This window comes from Pteropus alecto, unplaced genomic scaffold (genome assembly GCF_000325575.1).
Source record: "Pteropus alecto unplaced genomic scaffold, ASM32557v1 scaffold25, whole genome shotgun sequence".
Classification (NCBI taxonomy): Eukaryota; Metazoa; Chordata; class Mammalia; order Chiroptera; family Pteropodidae; genus Pteropus; species Pteropus alecto.
In genome coordinates, this window is record NW_006441955.1 from 15239306 (window position 1) to 15259832 (window position 20527).

Genomic DNA, 20527 nt, shown 5'->3' on the forward strand with positions numbered 1-20527 from the left:
TTTGAATGTCCTAACAGAATTTATTTATGTGATAACGGCGTTTAACTTGGCATATCCAATTACTCCCTGGAGATTTAAATTGTTTTGCATGCCACCAAATACAACATATGACTTCCTCTTGCCTGCTGGAATCTCAAAGAATACTTCAAATTTGAATGGACATTATGAGGCAGTTGTCGAAGCTAAATTTAATTCAAGTGGTACCTACTTTTCTAACTTATCATTCAAAACAACTTTCCCTTGTTGCTTTTGGAGTGAACAAGATAAAAACTGCTCTGTACATGCAGACAACATTGACGAGAAGGCATTTGTTTCAACAGTAAATTCTTTAGTTTTTCAACAAATAGGTAGGTATTTTAATGTTCCAAGATTTAGCTGTTATTTAACTGTATTGAACAAGTTTTCATTCTCTGAAACCTGTATAAAATACATATCTTATGGATGGGATTCTTAACACATAAAATTATTTTATATCATTCATGTGACCAAATGAATAAGGCCCAAATTATTTTATATCCCCCAAAATAAAATAAAAATGTAATAAAAGAACTCTTTTTACCTATAAATACATTTCTTGTGGTCTTCTAAATTTGCTTTAAAATAGAAAAAGCACACCTTATTTTTTAAATAGATAAAATATTTAAAGTATTCCACTGCTAAATTAGTTAAATTTTAAAGCATTTGTGAATAATATTTGTTCAAGCAAAGAATCACTATGTAACCAATATATACTTTAAATCAGGAGTTTCTGTTGTTTAAATATAATGCATACTGAATGTAACTAGTGTAGTTAATAATGCTGAATCTGCAGTCTAAACACCAAAATTATTTCCAAGCCTTCTGGAAGAAGGTTATGGGGGGAGGGGATGGTTCTGTGCCTTGTAGGATATTTAGCAGCATCCCTGGCTTCTACCACTAGATGCCTGTAGCACTCCCTTAATAAAGGTTAATAACTAGTTACTTCTAAGTGAGTTTAAGTTTTTATAACTAAAATTACTAGTTTAAGTGGTGGTTACTGAGAATTTTCATTTATTATTCTGCCAAGTAGGCTGTTTACTTCATAGTGCTCCAGAGTGCTGCAAAAGCCTTCCTAGCTAGAAATCCTTCAGGTTTGGAGAAATATGTTAGTGTTTCCTTAAGATAGTTTTAGTCTTGTCTGAGGTTACTCATGCTTTTCAGTTGTTGCTATTCTTAGCTTTCTAAATTACAAATCACCAATAGTTTATCTCTTGTTATCAGGTCAATTTTTCAGTGTGCAGTAAAATAAACTTTTATCAGTTATATTTAGAGCCATGTAAAATTACAATAATAAGAATTTAAGACATACATCGTATTTCTAATGGTGCCTTTATTGTTCAAGTAGACATATAAATACTGCTCCCAATCTGCTTATTCTTTGATATTTAATATTCTCTTTTTTCCTGAAAAATGAGCAAGAACTGAGCTGCATGAGTTTTGAAGATTTGTCTTGCTTAAGTGGTTCAGGATAAAAAAGTTTGAGAAGCAATAATTGAATCACATTCTCTTACTGTGCAAAAAAGGAAACTGAAGGCCAAAGGGACTGAATGACTTGGGCAGACACATACCACTAGGTAGAACCTGTTTTTTTCTATTAGAATGGGCAATGGAAGTTATATCAGAACACTGGTAAATTTAATTTAGCTCTTCTCTTTCACTGAGTTGTTCAGAATGTTTTTTAGATTTAATGTAGCTTATTTTTAATTCAGGGGCAAACTGGAACATACAGTGCTGGATGAAAGAGGACTTGAAATTATTCATCTGTTACATGGAATCATTATTTAAGAATTCTGTCAAGAATTATGACCTTAAGGTCCATCTTTTATATGTTCTGTAAGTACCAAATAAATTAATTTGGGCATTTCTATGACACATTTTTTTTTAATGCAAGAACTTTCATATACAGAAGTGTGTTGTGAAACCTCTCCTATTCTTACGTTTCCTTTGATATCTCTGTAAATTTCTAGGAGTTTTGGTATCATATTCTTTCACCTTAATAATTTCCTTTAATATTCCTTATAATAAGTGTCTGCTTGTTTGCTTCAGGTAGCAAGACATTACAAATATGACTGGGCATATATTCCAAAAAAATGTGAACTCAATTCAGGGGTCTTAGATATTTGAGTGAGGAGGGGAAAATTTGTTTTCTATTTCTCTTTCAGGTAGATTTTTTTTCTCATATTTGATTTTTTATTATCTTAAAAATATAGATGCTTAATATTTATTTGTACTGGATAGAGAGCCAAGATGGTGGTTTCAAATAGCCATACAATTATAATTCTAACAGCTAATACAGCATTCAAGTTTTTCAATAACTCCAGTGTTAATGTATACCATTTCTATGTGAATTTTAACTCTTTAAAATTCTTTCTCATTTGTTCTTTTATTTGATGCTTAAGGAGAAAGATACTCGCCTCCTTCAGTTAGTTAGATCATACCATTATGAGATGATGTGCTAGAAACTTTCCGTATAAAGATGAATAGAGACAGAAAGCAGAATGATTTCTGTCTAGGGGTAGGGCTGATGGGAAGTTCTTAAACGTGTACAGAGTTTCATTCTGAGAAGATGAAAAAAGTTCTGAAGTTGAATGATGAGTACCCAACGATGTGAATGTATTTAAAGTCACTGAACTATACACCGAAAACAGTAAATTTTGTTATGTCTATTTTACCATAATAAAAACAATTTAAAAAGAAATTTTAAACCATCAAAAAAATAATAGTTTTGATTTCTGCCCTTGAAGTGCTCACAGGGTAGTGGCTGGGACAGGTATGCATAGAGTTGCAGTTTTAGTGGTTACTGATATGTATTTGGTAGGCATATGAAGCTATGGGAGCATAAGATTGGCGAGGAAGCCTTAGATGGGGATATCTAGTAGAGCTGGAAAGAGAAGAGAGGTACAAAGTTCTCCTAAGGAAGAAGGTAGCTGAGTTGTATCTTTAGATGAATAAGAGCTAAAATATGTGGGCGGTGGTATTAAGAAGTAGGTCAGCATTAGCTGGAAACTTTAGAGTCAGACTACCTGGTTCTACCATTTACTAAATGTACACACACAACACTTAATATGCTTAATAGCATTCCTAACTCTAAATATTAACTCATAGGAAATATTCCCACAAATGCTTAAAAATTATTTGTTGAATCAATATTGCTAAAATGCTTTCTAAAACATTTTGTCAGTTTACCCTCCAGAAATACATTAATGAGCCAAAAATTGTTGATAAAAAAATAATATTGTCTAAAGGTGGGCCTAGTGAGTGGTTAATTTTGTTAGAACAGAAAGGTATAATAAGGTCTGAATAATATCTGTTAATTTGACAATGTGGAAGTAATGGAGACTGGCCAGAGCTGGTTCAGAGAGTGGAAAGAGAGTTAGCCAGGACGAAGGGAAGCTTGAGGGAGGATCCTGAAGAGGTGACTTCTGGAGAGTTGGTACTGGTTCTTCAGGTACTTGATGGCGCGACTCTGCAGAGCTGGAATGTATGTATTTGAGGAGGGGATGCCAGAGGCCTTGGGCTGTGGGATCTGAGGAGGCATACTGTGGTTGGTTCTGAGAATGTGGGAAGAAAACCAAAAAGACCCTGGGTACTGCAACCACCTGTAGCTATCCAGGAGAAGAGCCTTTGCTACAGTGATGAATAGGAAGCAAAACATTTAGTATCTAATACTGTAATGGCTATGTATAAGGCCAAGTCAGTACTAGAGTAATCAGGGGGATAACTTCGTAAATTATATAAATGTTTGACCACTATGCTGTACACCTGAAACTAATATAAAAGCAAAAACAAAACAAAACAAACATTTAGGATCAACTCCCTTGTTCCTCCATCAGCCTCATAGTCTTCTTATAGGTAGAATTTAACAGGAATTCAGGAGGTTTGCAGAGTTCCAGTAGCAGCACGTCTCTCAAAGGTGAGGGACAAGAACTTAATCACCAGCATAATTCACTCTGTTGGCTACTTAGCATCCATACATACCTTTTACACATACTTGAACTATGACTTCCCTATAGCTTCATGCTTTCACTTAATAAGATGCAACTATACTTTGAACAAAAGGAGATACCAAAATGAGGAGATGCTATGTACCAGTTGTCATTGTATCCACTTCTGGACAACATTTACGATACTGATCTGGCCAATATTAATATAGCTCCTTACAGTTGGCACATAGCCACACCTGAATGAGTATTCTGGAAACTAAATACTAAATTGTAAAATTAACGCCACCAAGAATTCTTATGGAAATTAATAAGGAGGAGGCGATTGAGAGGAAATTAGTTAATATATACAAATAAAAACATGTTAATATATGCAAATATTTTGTATACTACATATACAAAATACAGTTAATATATACAAAAAAAGGAAGAAAATGTGCTTAACTGACATCATCTTCATTTTTGTACTCATTAACAGGCTGTAGTTAATATTTATAACTTATGTTGAACCCTGGTGGTAGCCCAGATAGGATGCTATTGCTGTAACATCTGGACATTGAGTGTCTCTGTGATCATAATTTCCACATCTGAAGGCTCATCAATAGATGCCACCACTGATGAATCTAGAAGCCCCTGCTACTCCCTGCTTCTTTGTGCAATTCTCATTAAGGCCAGCATCCCAAGTGGGAGTATCTGATTGGTGCGATGTGCCCTAGCTGCCAGTGTTTCAGCATTACAAAATGATAGATTTCCTATTCAAATGCTGGGTAGCCAGGAAACCTAGATAAATGCCTACAACCAGAAGTGACTGAACTATAAATCTCTAGAGGTCCAGAAAGCTTAGCTAAGGTTGTAAAGCAGGGAAGGTAGAGGAATCCAGGTAATGCAGGGTCAAGGGTGGACGTTTAAAGGATGGGGAAGAATGAGCTTGGTTCTAGTCTATGGAAAATGACCCAGTATAGAGAGAATAGTTGAAAATGTGATAGACGAGGACCTATTGAAGATATGTGTTAGAGAGGGAATAGTTGAATAGGCAAGTTCCAGAAAAAGAGCACAGATAGAGGGTTGGTCTTAAACTGACGGAAGTTCGCCTCAACTTCTGTTGAGAGAAAAAAGAAATTACTGTGGTAGATGAAGAAATATTTGAAGTTTGGGGCAGAAAGTTTCCTGCTTTATTGAATGAAATAGATTTTAGCTCAGAGAAACGAATTCTTTTGCAATGTAGTACATTCTTACCATGATCTAAATAGTTTGGATAGTGATCAAAAACTCAATTTTTTAAAAGGAGCTAAGCTCTAATGTTTATAAGGGATTTAAAGCCCTATAAATATTTCCCTTAAAAGGAAGCATTATTTGGGCTCTGATATTGTTTGTCAGAGGACCCAAAGGAGAGACCATAGAAATGCACTGTTTTGGAACTGCTTTAGACATTTCATCTTAGACCTAAGAAAGAAATCCTCGTTTTCCTTCATGAGGTGCCTACTGTGTATACCAGGCACTGAGTCGAGTGTGGGGAACAATGGTAAATGACTGAGACTCAGCCCTTGCCCTCCTGGATCTCATGGTAAAGACAAAGAACAGAACAACAGAATTTGAAAATACTGTGATATAATAAACACAGGGGCTTGTGGATCATATCCTAGAAGTATCTGCCTAGATTATGAGGGGCACAGAACGATGAGCCAGATAGAGTAAAGAGCATTTGCAAAGGCCTATAGTCACATACAGACATTTGAGGACTTGAAAAGTTGTGTGGATGGGTTGGGAAGGTGGGGAATGATGAGAAATCAATGTGGATGAATAAGCCAGGGTCATCTAGGGAATCTGGATTTTTGTAACTGGTAATGCCTAGTTTACTTTGTCTCTTCACTATTATTTTTGTCAACATTCTTGGTGATTTCAATATCCGCATGGATGATCAATTTCTTGAATGTTTATTTTCACTATTCTTTTTTTTTTCTTTTCACTCTACCTAGTTCACCCATGCTCATGGATATACTCTAGACCTTGTCATTACCGATAGCATGTTTCTATAATCTCAGTTTCTAGGATCCCACTCTGGCCACCTCTCCCGCTCTCTCTCATGTTAGGCTTACTTTCTCTATTACCTCAACCTCAGGAGTAATTCTCCATGTTTCTTGGCTTTTCCCTCTGGGCACCTGGTTCTGCCCTCTGCATCACGCTCCCTTTGTCATGAAAGGGTGCACATCTCTGCAGCTGAATAGTTTTCTCAACATACTTCTGGTCAGTGCAATTTTGGGAGTCCAATGGCTTTGTTTCATTTTGTATCCTTTAAGTATAAGCTATCAATGTTTCTGCTGTAATTCTCCAAGATCACACGGCCTCCCATGTATCTTATTGAAGTTCACTCCATTAGATAAAAGCCCACAGAGCTCTTAGAGATAAGCTCTTCTCTGCTTTCTCTTTGATCTTGGCTTAGAAGCCTTTTTCTTTTCTTTTTTGTACAGCTGGGCCATTTTAATGTTCTTTACAATAAAATAAATAGTTCTCTTAATGATGACAGACATGTAACCTGTTTGGAAGTACTCAGAAACATCATAGTAAAGGTGTTTTCCTGATTGGTGTGTAGTCTTCAATAATTACAAGGAGTTTCTTGTATGAAACACCTGTCAGACCAGTAAGACTGCATTTATATATACATCCATCATTTTCAGGATTGTTGGTAACCTGGGCATATTTTCCCCAAATAACCTTGCCTCCTGATGTCACAAGGCCCAATCACTCATGTTCACTTCAGTGGCAGTACCTTTGGTAGTAGCATCCAAAGTTGTATAAACTGGAGATGAAGGATGCTTCTTTACACCAAGTATTGGCAGGCAAAAGATGGTAGAAGCCATTTTTAAATTTTAACATCCTTTGCCATTTGAGAGGCTGGGCATTTCACAGCTCTTAAATCCTGGTTCCTTTATTTAATAGCCCTTTCCTCAAGGTATGTCTCTCTTCTTGCAGCAAGAAGAAACCAAAAAACAACTTCTACACCTGCAGGGAAATCTTTTGAAGTAGATCACCCACTTCAGTAGGCAGTCTATGCTGTCCAGTAACTGTGGATGTGTTAATTAGCTTTCTGCCACTACATAAGAAAGATCCCCTTTCCTCCAGTTTCTAATAACATGTTCCTCACTTCCTTTTGTTCCCTCATTGGCAGTGTCCTTACAATCCAGATTCTACTAACAATCTGTTCAAGGCAATTTAGGCTTTCTCTATCGTGCGTCTCTAAATCCTTCTAGCCTCTGTCCATTGTTTGGTTCTGAAGCCACTTTCACATATTCAGGTATTTATTATGGCAGCATCCCACTTCCAGGTACCAATATGTGCCTTGGTTATCTATGGTATATAATAAATTACACAGTGTTTAGTGGCTTAAAACAACAAACATTTATCACCTCTCGGTTTCTGTGGGTCAGGAATCCAGGTGCAGCTTAGCTGGGGACATCTGTCTCAAGGTCTGGCACAAGGTTGCAATGAAGATGTCAGCTAGGTCTGTAGTTATTTCAAGGTTCAACTTCAGGAGAATCTGTTTCCAAGCTAAGTTCCTGGGCTTCTGTTCCTCATAGGTCATCAGACTGAGGATATCTGTTCCTCTTGGCAACAACCGGAGGCCTCCTTCAGTTCCTTGCCATGCGGATTTCCTTATAGGGCATCTTACAACATTGCAGTGAGCTTCCTTTAGAGAGAGCCAGAGAGAACTGCTGATGACCTTGCTTTTGATTTTCACCAAGAGAAAAGGAGCTAGGAGAGGTCTTCTTATGCTTACTTTTCTCACCAAAATCTACCAGTCTGCTTGTGTCAATGCCATGCAGTTTCCTTTTCTTCTTTAGTTTGGATGAAGTCTTTGTGTTCCAGTCTAAAGTGAACTCTTTCTCATGGGTGTTGTCTCATCCCCTGTTGCCTACTCAGACTGTTCTTGTAATGATCCTTTTTCTTTCCTGCATCCTTAAGATTTTCTCTCAGCTGATAGACATTCCATAATAACTCCCATTTAAAACGTAGATTTCCTTGATCACACATTTTCATTAAGTAACCACCCCATTTCACTACTCCCTTTTTAAAGAAAATTAAGTTTTAGACTGTGTGAATACATCATATCTTCAGAAGTTAATATAAAAAGTCAACAAAAGTGACTTCCAGCCATGGGGGAATAATAAGGTCTGAGACTGCTCTTCTGTCGTAAACAATTGGAAAACTTGATACAATGTAGGAAGCATCTATTTTCAGATATTGGACAATGACAGAACAGAGATGCGATTCCTGATGGAAAGAAAATGAGTCCTCCGTTACTCAGGCTTTCAGGACTAGAGGTGATTTCCAAAACATGGCACAAGGTTGGGGAACTCAAGCAGATGCCAGAAATATTGCTGAATCAAGGAGATATAGATAAAGGTTCAGGGAGTATAAGGGGGCTTGAATGCCTGGGGCAGAGTAATTGAAGCAGTGAAGTACACAGAAATTATTAAGGGAATTTCCTGGACTCTGGCTGAATACTAATCTACGTATGATGTTGGGTAAGAAAAACTTCTAGGAAGAGAACAATTAACAGGAGCTGTAAGCTAAACAATTCCCAGAAGTCACACAGGGCCAGGAATAAAAGTCTCCAACAAGCAGATTGGAGAGACCTTGTTAAATATCAAAAACATTCAGTGGAAACCCCATAATAACCATACTTTACAAGTGGGGCCAAATTAGCCCTAGAGTCAAGGCTATATTATACTATCCCCAAAAGAACTTAAAAAAGAAGCTTAAATAGGCTCAAACTGGTGCCCGTTACTTAACTGACTACCAGAAAAAAGTTTACCATTCTTCAAAGGAAAACAATACAATCTAGCACTCAAAAATGTAATATTCATGATGTCTGGCATCCAATAAAAGATACTACATATATGAAGGAACAGGAAAATGTAACCCATAACCAGGAGAAAAAGGAAAGTCAGTCAATAGAAACAATCCCAGAAATGACAGAGATGTTAGAAAATGCAGACAGGGACAGTTATTATTAATTAATCTCCACATGTTCAAGGATATAAAGGAAAACATGAATATGATGAGAGAAATTGATGATATAAACAACTGAAATTTTTAGAGACTGAAAATGCATTACTTGTAAAGTAAACAAAAGTGCTCAATATTAATTGGTACATTTTAGGAATAGTGTTATTCAATCAAGAAGCATTTAGTGTGTGCAGGTCACAGTGCTAAGGTCTGTGAGAAGTACACTTTTCATTCTCTTTCCCCCTTTCCTTCTTTCCTCCTTTCCTTCTCTTTCTTTCCCTCCCTCCCATCCATCCTCCTTCCCTCCCTCTCTCCCTCCCTCCCTCCCTACCAGAACCTTCAGCTACACACGTTCATGCCTGACTGGGAACCACTCAAGTGTTCCTTGAGCCACGCAACCTGCTGCATCTAATAAAACCTCTCCCTCCAAATGAGCTCATGGATTCTTATTTTATTTTATGGGCTAGATACAGTTGCTGTCTTCTCAAACTGTATCAAATTTGGCCAGTGAGAAATTGTTCAGGCTGGACCCTTTGTCCTTTTGATGTGTCTCCATCTTTTTTTTTTTTTTTTTTTTAGGGCTTTTTTTATTTTCTAGCACTGCAATATGTTTCAGGTTGATTTTATACTTCTGCTATAACACTGGAATCAGCAATTTGTCCAAGGAGCCCTGATTCCTTTTTTATTGAAGAATAATATTTGCAAAGTAGCATCTGGGAGCTAGATGCTAGTTATTACTTGGGTTGCATTATTTCTATGCCCTCTCAGCCACAGAGCAAGTTAAACAAATGTACATATGCCATACAAGTATGATGTATATATGTAATATACATAAATCTTTATATCTAAATCTCTCTGTATATACATATATTAAAAGCATGTGTTCGTACTAATATCTCCCATTCTAGTCCAAAAGCACAGGATCTATTTTGTAGCCTCCCTGTTTTCTTTTCTTTCCTTCCTTCTTTCCTCAGTTCTCTCCCCTTCCCTCCCCTCCCCTCCTTCCTCAGAAGTGAGAAACCTGGCTTCTCTTTCCTCCAATTTATCACCTATTTGCTCAGTCCTAGAATACACATGGTTTTGAAATTGCTAACCCATACCACTGTGAAAAACAAATGTATTAACTAGAGTATAATGTTTGTTTAGACTTATTTTGTCTTTTGTTAAAGCTAAAGGTTACATGGTCAAAATACTATGTTCCAGAGTTAATTAGGATTTCCTCCCCTTCTGCTCCATGTGGTTATATTGTTAACTTGATTTACATTAAGGTCCATTTGTTTTTGCTTCATTCCTCTTTTTCCCCATTTTTTCTTCTTTCCCTCATGTCTGTTGGTTTTCTATTTGTGTGGTAGTATATTACATCTGAGAATACGTTGTATTTTATAAAATGCCTCTTAAACTTGTCTCCTTGATAAAATTTACCTAGGTCAGTACTTCTCACCTGGATCTGATTCTCGAGATCTGGGGTGGAGCTGGTAATTTGCATTTCTGTCAAGTTCCAGGAGATGGTGATGTTACTGGTTTGGGGACTAGACTTTGAGAACCACTGATTGATGACACTTATTAAAAACAGATTCCCAGACCTACTGAATTCTTCATGGAAGGTCTAGGAATCTATTTTAAAACAAGGCTTCAGGTAATTCTCATGATAAAACTAGTCTGGAACACTGGTCTTTGAAATTATTTGGGATTGGCAAAGTAGATATTTTGGGTAACATATGGATTACCGGTCTGAGATTTAAAATAAGTGACTTGATTAAATAATATACAAAGCTATACTAAATTTTCTAATTGCCGTTAATTGGTTTGTCCACTACGTTTTGCTCTTGGTTTATGTCACAATCAGAAACTTGGGCACCCATTTGTTGTTATTCCTATAATAATTTAGTATAAATCTCTGCTTAGAGAAGTTTAAATACATTCATAGGAAAATTTTCTGAGAACAAGTAATTTGACCAAATATCAGAAGATAAATGTGCTTTTTATAAACCACTGTGTGTATCAAAAATGAAATTTCAATACTAACTACATATAGTTCTAACTTCTGAATATAAAAATTGACCAAATAGTGAAATTTGCAAAGAAGCCAAATTTAAAATTTATTTGACAAATGTTTTGTTTACTATTTTTACTTTAAAGTAAAGTTTACTCACATATATAGAGAGATTAAATAGCAGCACTGAGTGTGTGTGTGTGTGTGTGTGTGTGTGTGTGTGTGTGTGTGTCGGCAAGCCATATTATATTTTACTGCATAAAAATTTTTCAAGAATTTCAGAAATTTTTAAGTTTTGGTTATCTTAAGCCAATGTATCTCTTATTTTAAAATTTTGATCATTTTAATCCTTATAATTTAAAATCATCAATTTTTTAGAGTATTATTTGATGTTCATAAATATTTAAAACTTTTAAAAGTCTTTTAGAAGGTAAAAGAAGTCCTCGTATTGACTTTGGCAAGTAACAAGACTGGTGTATTCCAGGTTTCACACAAACTTGGAAAAACTTCTGCTCTCATAAATATGAAATATCTAATGTTTTCCTCAAGGAAAAAATTATTTGAAATAATTCTATAATTTTCTAATGTTCCGATTTATAGATATAGTAACAAGACTCAGATAAAGGATTCTTTAGTTGTGGCCACTACTGTTTTCATTAATCCCCTAAATAAAATGACAGTGATGACAGTGAAATTTATCTTGTGATAATAAGGCATTTTGGATGTAATGAAATGAGCACTGAACATGAAAGCGCAAGACTTTAGATGAGTTTCGGGTCTACCTTCTCACTGAACCTCAATTTCTTAACAATAAAGTAGGTGATATTAGTTCCCTCTTAAGGTGGTTTGAAAAATTCTATTAAATAATGCTCCTCAAGGTGTTTCATATATATTGTAAATATGTTATATAATGAAATTTGATGATATGTTTAATGTGGTTTCTATATTTTTGTGTCTTTTGTGCATCAAGTACCCACCAGTAGGGAGTACAAAATATTTTTGCCTATAGCTGGGACTGAAACATTTTTTCTTATAGGGCCAGGTAGTAAATATTTTAGATTTTGCAGGCCATATTTTCTCTGTCATAACCTTGTAGCCATAGTTAATATGTAAATGAATAAGCATGAGTATAATTATGAATGCTAAAATTTGAATTTCATGTAATTTCCATGTATCACAGAACATTCTTCCTTTGTTTTCTTTTCAAAAACCATTTGAAAGTATAAGAAACTATTCTCAGCTCACAGGCTGTACCAAAACAGGTATATATGGCTTGTGGGCTATAGTTTCCTGACTCCTACTTAGAACATCTGAAAATAAGTTTTAGATCGATTCTAAGAGTTTCATGGGGTTATCTGTTGTGGTGGTTTGGGAAATTTCTGAATGGAAATGCATTAAAAAAACAAATTGTGAATTATGTAATATATATTATATGTAGTCATTATATATAGTTATTATGAATATATACTATATATTTTATTTTCTTGGTGTATATTGAAATAAAAAAATGAAGATGGGTTAAATAGAATACACAACAGTGAAGTGTTAATCGAATTGGTAATCAGAACTATTCTATAATTATCCACTGCATTTAGAAAGGATGGTATTGGTAAGACTATCTAAATTGAAACAGTGTAATTGCAAATATTTTTTTTTTGTTTAAAAAAGAAATAATATCACTAGAATTTCATGTCCTTTAAAAAATATTTGTGGAGAATATATCTTTTTTTCTGTTCAGTTCTATTTTTGCCTTAAAATTGGGAGTTCTTCAGTAAAAGGATCTGACATAAAAATACCACAATTTATTCAATTTTTTCTATCCTTTTGATAAAAGCTTTTATTTTAATATTTGAAAAACACATAAGAGGCAAGGCATGATATTGTTTAAAATTGCATTTTATTGGCTTTGTTTAAAGATCTAGATAAAATGGAAAGTGCTAAGTTATTCTACCTCTGATTAAAAAAATATGTGATGGGAAAAATACTTTTATGTAATTGTCTTTTATATTCACAACAGCCTTGTGGAGAAAGATGGTGCAGGCATTTTCTCTGATTTCCTGATTAAGGAAACCAACGCTCACAAAATGCCCTAATATGTCTATGGTCTTATAGCTCATAAGCAAAGAGAAAAACTTAACTTTAAGTCTCAGCATTCATCTAGTATGCTTTTTACAACAATATTATCCCTTACACAGAGCTTAGCAGACTGCTTTGCACATTAAAAGGTCTGTAGTCTACAGCCATGCCACCCTGAATGTGCTCGATCTTGTTTGATCTCAGAAGCTAAGCAGGGCTGTAGGCGTTTGGAAAAAAAAAAAGGTCTGTAAATGTCATTTCCTGATGGATTTTTGAGGACTAAATTAACACTAAAGCCTATGAGAAGTTATAAAAATGTATTGTAATTCAAAACATTTAGTACTAGGGGATGTGTGTGGAAAGATTAGGGTTCATTTATTTCACGTTGTGTTTATATCTGAATGTTCACATATAGGCTAGTTAGCACAATTTCTAAAACAACACTTCCTACACAATGAATTTTTAATTAGTATGTTTATCACTTACAGTTTTTTCTCCCCAAAGGACTACAAGATTTCTAAAGGCAGTGATCACGCCTAAATATTAATACTCTCTCCCTATTCCTAAGTTCTTTTAAAAGCATGGAGTGGTTTGGATAGAAGGCAGTAGCAGTTTATGGACAGAAGTGGGGTAGCTCAAACAAGACAGGAAGTTGAGGCATTGATACTCCTTCCCCAACCTCAACTCCCACCCCAAAGTCTTCTCATTTATAGTACAGCTTAGACTTAGGGGACTGAGCAGGTTAAAATAAAACAAAACTAATAAAGCAGGAATAACAACTCTCTGTGTCTTGGTTGCATGCTATTTTTCTTCATGCCTCGAGTTAGGTAACTTTACCCAGCTAATTTCCATTATTTTTTAAGATTAACTCATTCAGTTGTAGGTACAGTGATTGACAAAATATAGCTTAATTTTCTTTTCCTGGATTTTCTTTTTTCTTTTGTAAATAACTTTATTGAGAAATAATTAATACACAACAGACCGTACATATTTAAGGTATAAATTTGATAGGTTTCGATATATGAAATCATTCATAAAATTACCACCATAATCAAGAAAATGAGTATATCATCAATCACAAAATTTCCTCCTGTCCCTTTATAGTCTCACCCTCTGCCTCTACTTGTATCCTGCCGCTACCACCCCAGCCCCCCGCCCCACTGTCCTCGGGAAAGGTCTGACCTGCTTTCTGTCACCACAGGTTACTTTGTATTTTCTAGAATTTTACATAAATGCTTTCACATGGCATGATTATTTTGAGATTCATTCATGTTGTGTGTATCTCCTGGTAGTTCATTCCTTTTACTTGCTGAGTAGCATTCCACTATATGGATATACCTCAATTTGTTCACTCATTCACCTATTGATAGACATTTGAATTGTTTACAGTGTTTGGATATTACGAATAAAGGTGCTATAACTCTCTGTACTGGTTTGTATATGAATCTCTGTAAGGACATATGCTTTTATTTTTTGGATGAAAACTTGGGTGTAGAAGGTGGTAGGTATGTGTTTAACAACTTAAGAAACTGTTATCCCAGGCTCTATCATTTTACTTTCCCATCAGCATTGTATTAGAATTCCAATTCTTCCACATCCTTTTTCAATACTTGGTATGATTAATCTTTTTAATTTTAGCCATTTAATATGTAGATAGGGTATCTTATTGTGGTTTTAATTTGCATTTCATGAATGACTAATGATGTTGGGCTTCTTTTTTAAAAAATTAAATTTATGGAAATGACATTGGTTAATAAAATTACATAGGTTTCAAGTGTAAAATTTTATAATACATCATTGCATTGTGTGTTCACTACCAAAAGTTAAATTTCCTTCCACCACCATATATTTGATCCCCTTTACCCTTTTCTAACTCCCACATCCCCCCTTTCCCTCTGGCAACCATTAAACTATTGTATGAGCTTTGTTCATTTGTCTCATTTGTTTGCTGCTTTCAGTTTTATATCCCACATACGAATGAAATCATATGGTTCTCAACTTTTCTGCCTGACTTATTTTGCTTAGCATGATATTCTCAAGAAGATCCATCCATATTGTTGCAAATTTCATCTTTTTTTTTGGCTGAGTAATATTCCATTGTACACATGTACCACATCTTCTTTATCCAATCATCTATAGAAGGGCACTTAGGTTGTTTCCATTTCTTGGCCACACACATGCTTATTTTCATTCTTATATCTTCTATGGCAAAGTGACTTTTGAAATCTTTGGCTATTTTTTTAAATTGGATTGTTTATTTTAGTGTTATTGAGTTTTGAGAATTCTTTATATTTTCTGGATACAAGTGCTTTATCAGATAGATTATTGGCAAACATTCTATCAATCTATGGCTTATCTTTTTGTTATATGTCATGGTATCATTTGAAAAAGTTTTTAATCATGATAAAAGTCTAATTTATCAATTCGTTCTTTTATCTTTTATAGATCATGCTTTTGGTGTTGCACCTAACCCAAGGTCACAAAATTTTTTCCCATTTCTCTTCTTAAAATCTTATAGCTTTAAGTTTTAAATTCAAATTGATGATCCATTCTGAATTAATTTTTGAATCTGGTGTGAGGTAAAGATTGGCAGTTGTATTTTTTTCCTGGCATATAGCTATCCTATTGTTCAAGCACAATTTATTAAAGAATCTACCCTTTTCCCACAAAATTGCTTTTGAACCTTTGTAGAAAATTGGTTGTCCATATAGGTGTCAGTCTGTATTCTGTTCCAGTAATCTATTTTTCTATCTTTACATTAATAGTCCATTGACTTGATTATTGCAGTTTATTAGCTAAAACTTTTTGTTTTATTTTAGTGGTTGTTCTAGAATTTATGATGTAGGTCTTTAACTGCTTATAGCCTGATATTATACCTCTAAGTGATATTACACCACTTCACTGCACACTTACATATCTCTCCCCTTCCCAAGCTCGGTGCTAATGTCATACATTTTACTTCTGCCTGTGCTATGAATCCTACGCTACATGCTTATTATTTTTTCCTTAAACAGTAAATAAATATTTACTTTTAGATAAATTTCGTTTCTTTATGTGGAAATAGACTTCCATCTGCTATCATTTTCTTTTTGTCCGAAGGGCTTCCTCTAGCATTTTGTATAATGCATGTCTCATAGTGATGAGTTCTTTTAGTTTTAGTATCTCTGAAAAAAGCCTTCATTTCATGTTTATTTTAAAAGATATTTTCTCTGGATATAGGGTTTTAGGACAGCAATTTTTATTTCTTTTTAGTACTTTCCTGTTGCTTCACTATCTTCTTGCTTATATTATTTCTGATGGCTAACCTGCTTTAACTCCTATCTTTGTTTCCCTGATATAATGTATCTTTTTTGCCAGATGCCTTTTAAGCTGGGTGTCCAGAATAGCTTATGTCAATTTGAATTTTGTCTCCTACATTTTAAATATATCTAGTACCTTTATTTCTATGTTAATATTTAGCTCTTCTTTTTTCATATAGGCCTGAAGTGTTAGAAGAGTCACCTCTGGTCCCCCAGAAAGGCAGTTTTCAGCTTGTTCAGTGCAACTGCAGTGTTCGTGAATGTTGTGAATGTCATGTGCCTGTGCCAAAAGCCAAACTCAACTATACTCTTTTTATATATTTGAAAATCACATATGGTGGAGTAGTTTTTCAGTCACCTCTAATGTCCGTTCAGCCCATAAATATTGGTAAGTTGTGCATGAGAAAGATCATAGATCTAAACATCAGTTATACAAACAGGTTAAAGATTACTTACAAAATTTGTCACTAGCTTACCTTACCTCACTTTGTCCAATGCTGTACTGATGGTAAATGGGGTATGTTATGAGCAGCTTCTGGAATGATTTAACAATGGAATCGTTATCTCTGCAATTACAACTTAAATTCTGTCTTATAAACGGTTTGGTTTATTTAAATCCTGGGTCTGTCTAATGGATATGTATTTTTGGGTTATCACTTTTTCACATTTCGGATAACTATTTATGAAAAAATTAGAAGCTTTTTTTTTTTTGCCTGAATTTATTCCTTCAATAAATGTTTCTTGGAGGCTCATGATTTAGTTGCTGGGGAAACAGTGGCGAATGAGCAGGGACAAATAATAGTGGGCAGAGATAAAAAAGTAAACAAGGGGCAATATGCTATACAAATCTGATCACAAGAAAAACTCAAATAGTAGGTAACATCCATATTTTTAGTGCAAAACTCATCCAAGTTTTTTGATCAACTTGAATATATAACTACAAATGTGACTACTATGGGTAAATGTTAACTTAAAGTATTTAACTTACTCAGTTTTGTGTACGTATGTTAAATTATATATTACATATGGTATATAATTTAACAGGTTTTTTTTTTTTACTATTTTCCACTTGTATTTCCTGAAGTAATTATATATAAACTCATTATATGCATCTTTGCATCATTGCTTTTGACATTGCTAGAGCCATGTTTTCAGGTATCTGACACAATTTTCCACACAATTTCTCCTTTATGTCTTTCTAAGTTACTGGGGGTATAGCACTTTTTGAATTTGCACATGACATCATATTTTAACATTAGGACTTTGAAATAATTTGTCCTCTTGGGGTAAATTTATAATCTTCACAACATAATTACAATGACATCCAGGCAATTCAGTCATGAAGTTAAACCTTAGGAAGAAAAGGATACAAAAAGATCATTATCGTCTCTTTAAAATCTTATCAGGTGATTTTCAGAAGCATTTGGAACCAATATTGAATTGGGTTTTTTTAAAAAAAAAATAAAGAGAAAGTACTATGATAGGCTTTATAAAATCTTTAAAAGAATTCTGTCTTTCTTCAGGGACAATTTTGGGGAAATTTTTTTCCTTATATTTGGGTATATATGCTAAAGTCCAAAAATTCTAAGTGCCATAAAGGAAATAAGACAAGTGGTGTGATGGAGAGTGTTAAGGGTGGGGGTTATTATTTCAACTATGGAAGTCACAGAAAACCTCTTTTAGTAGATATAGCATTTGAGCTGAATGAAGAAGAGATAATCATGCAAAAATTCAGAGTAAAAGGTGCTGCAAGCAGGAAGAATAGCACTCACCATGCCCTTGAGCTTGGTTGTTGGAGGAACCAAGAGAAGGCCCTTGTGTTTACAGTGAATGAAGTAAGAGAGTATTTGGAGATGTGGTCAGAGTTATCTGTGTCCAGATCATATCACAGGCCATAGTTACAGAGTTTAGCTTTTATTCTAGATATAATGGAAGTTTTTGAACCAGGAGAGTTATATGATCACGTGTATGTGTGCACGTGTGTGTGTGTGTGTGTATTTGTACACATTTAATATTTATTCTGCAAGTGAAGAAAAAATTGATGGAGAAGGGGGAAAGATAGTTGGAAGAGTGGAAGTAGAGGGCCCAGAATGGAGGCTGTTGGAATTGTCCGGCTGGCTTAGGGCTTAACCAGGGGAGAAGTGAAATTATGATCAGACATAGGCTCTACTTGGAAGATGGCGCTTTCTAGTTGATTGGGTGTGGAATATGATGGACAGAGAGAAATCAAGGATAATACTTAGGCTTGGACCTCAACATGCCAGTGAATGGTGGTACCAGATACTGAGATGGGAAATTTTGGGGAGGATTAGGTGTGTGACACATTATCTCTGACATGCTTATTAGAAACCCGAGTAAACCTGAGTAGACAGTTGAATGCATGAGCCTAGAGTTCACAGGAGACGAATATTTAGGTGTCCCTAGCATATATACGTTTACGTAATTGCATAGATCACCCATGTAGAGTTCAGTGAGAGAAAGACTGAGGTGATGATCAGAGAGACATAAGAAATAAAAGAGTGTGGTGGTCTGGAAGCCAAGTGGAAAAAGTATTAAAGCTTTTTTTTTCTTCTCACAATGAGCAGCTATGTGGGATGCTGCTGAGAGGTGAGGTAAAATAAATCAGACAATTGACATTGGATTTGGCAAAGGGTAGTGACCTTGATAAGAACAGTTTCTGTGGACCAATGAGGAGGAAGACATGATCAGAGTAGGTTGATTAGGGAATGGGATGCAAAGCAGAGTGAGTGAGTAACTCTTTTGAGGATTATTGCTCTGAAAGAAGCTAGTTGGTAAATGGGAGTCTACCTGGGACTGTGTATGTAGGATGTCCAGGGAAAAATTAGTATTAGATTTCTAATATTAGGCATATTTGTATATAGATAGGAAATGTACAGTAGTTTGCATTTTATGATTTTGTTTTGTTTTTGTATTGTTTTTGGTCATTGGAACTCAGTGAATTTTATCTGTTGTTTATTGACTTTAGTGTTTAGCTATCCCTTCTTTAAAGTAACTAAAATTTGTAATATGTCACATAAAGCAAAAACTTTATTAATTTTGACTGAAGGAGAAGAGAAAAGCTATATCTAAATTTCTGAAAATATAGAATGTGAAAAATATTTATGTGCCATTTTATTTTTTGAAAATAAAATTCAAATCGGTAAATATTTCAATGTAATGATTATTACTATGTGCATCAGAAATTGCTATTAACTCTTAAATTTCTTGATACAGATGCATGAAGAAAAATGCATAATCTGTTTTCTATCGTTTTTGCATTTTTCCTATTTTTAACACATATTTATACATGTTTTTTATTTGTTAATTTCAACAAAAATCAAGAATCCAAGTATAGATGTTGTTTAACGTACTTTTAAAACTAACAATATTAAACGTTTTCAATATTCTTCTCAAATATGATTTTTAATGGCTGCATAGATTTCCCTTATAGGGATGGACCATAAATTTATCCAATCAATTCTTTATTATAAGATGATTACATTGCTTCTACAAATAGTTTAAAAGTTTTGTTATATGTTTAAATCTATACACATAGACACATATTTATATACACAAATGTATATACATGCATAAACACATGCATATACATGTGAACTCAGAAATCTTTTGCCAGGAGAAACACCCCATCAGGCTGAGAAACTCCATGCCCATTTTTGATGACAAGCCAGGACCTGCTAATCCTGTATTTATTATATGTAAATATTTATGCTGTGGGTTATTTGGGTAGGTATACCTGGATTATTGTATTTCAAAATTAAGTGATTTTCTGAATTTTGTGTGCAAATTTGCATTAATTCACATGCATATTTGCATATAAAATCTGTATGCATTTTTCAAATAGTGCTCTGCAAAATACTTTCTTTTTATCCACTAATAACAAGTGGGTGGGTGTAGTAGGGGAAGACTTCAAATAAGTTTGGTAAATGCTAGGTTAAATAAAGTTAAACAGACTTTTTCAATAACAGGAATTCATGTTTATCAAAATATCATTTACTGATTTATAGTTTTTGTCACTTAAGGAGATGGAAATGAACTTGCTATGATAAGGTACAAAGAGTAGCCCTAATATTTTGGTCATGTAATTAGCTCTTGAATAGGGTCACCTTTTAAATCGTTGAAAGAACAGGGTATGCTGAAAATTCAATTAATGATTTCATTTTGTGATTATCATA

At 34.5% G+C, this 20527-nt stretch overlaps 1 protein-coding gene across 2 annotated transcripts in view; it reads left to right on the forward strand.

The window, feature by feature from the left end:
• Window positions 1–20527, forward strand: part of LEPR (leptin receptor) — a 159187-nt gene that overhangs the window by 106114 nt on the left and 32546 nt on the right. For both annotated transcript variants that reach the window (XM_025051972.1, XM_025051971.1), the window contains 3 exons: window positions 18–347; window positions 1728–1851; window positions 16514–16722. In XM_025051972.1, coding sequence (XP_024907740.1) covers window positions 18–347; window positions 1728–1851; window positions 16514–16722 — 663 coding nt within the window. The remainder of the gene's footprint in view (window positions 1–17; window positions 348–1727; window positions 1852–16513; window positions 16723–20527) is intronic.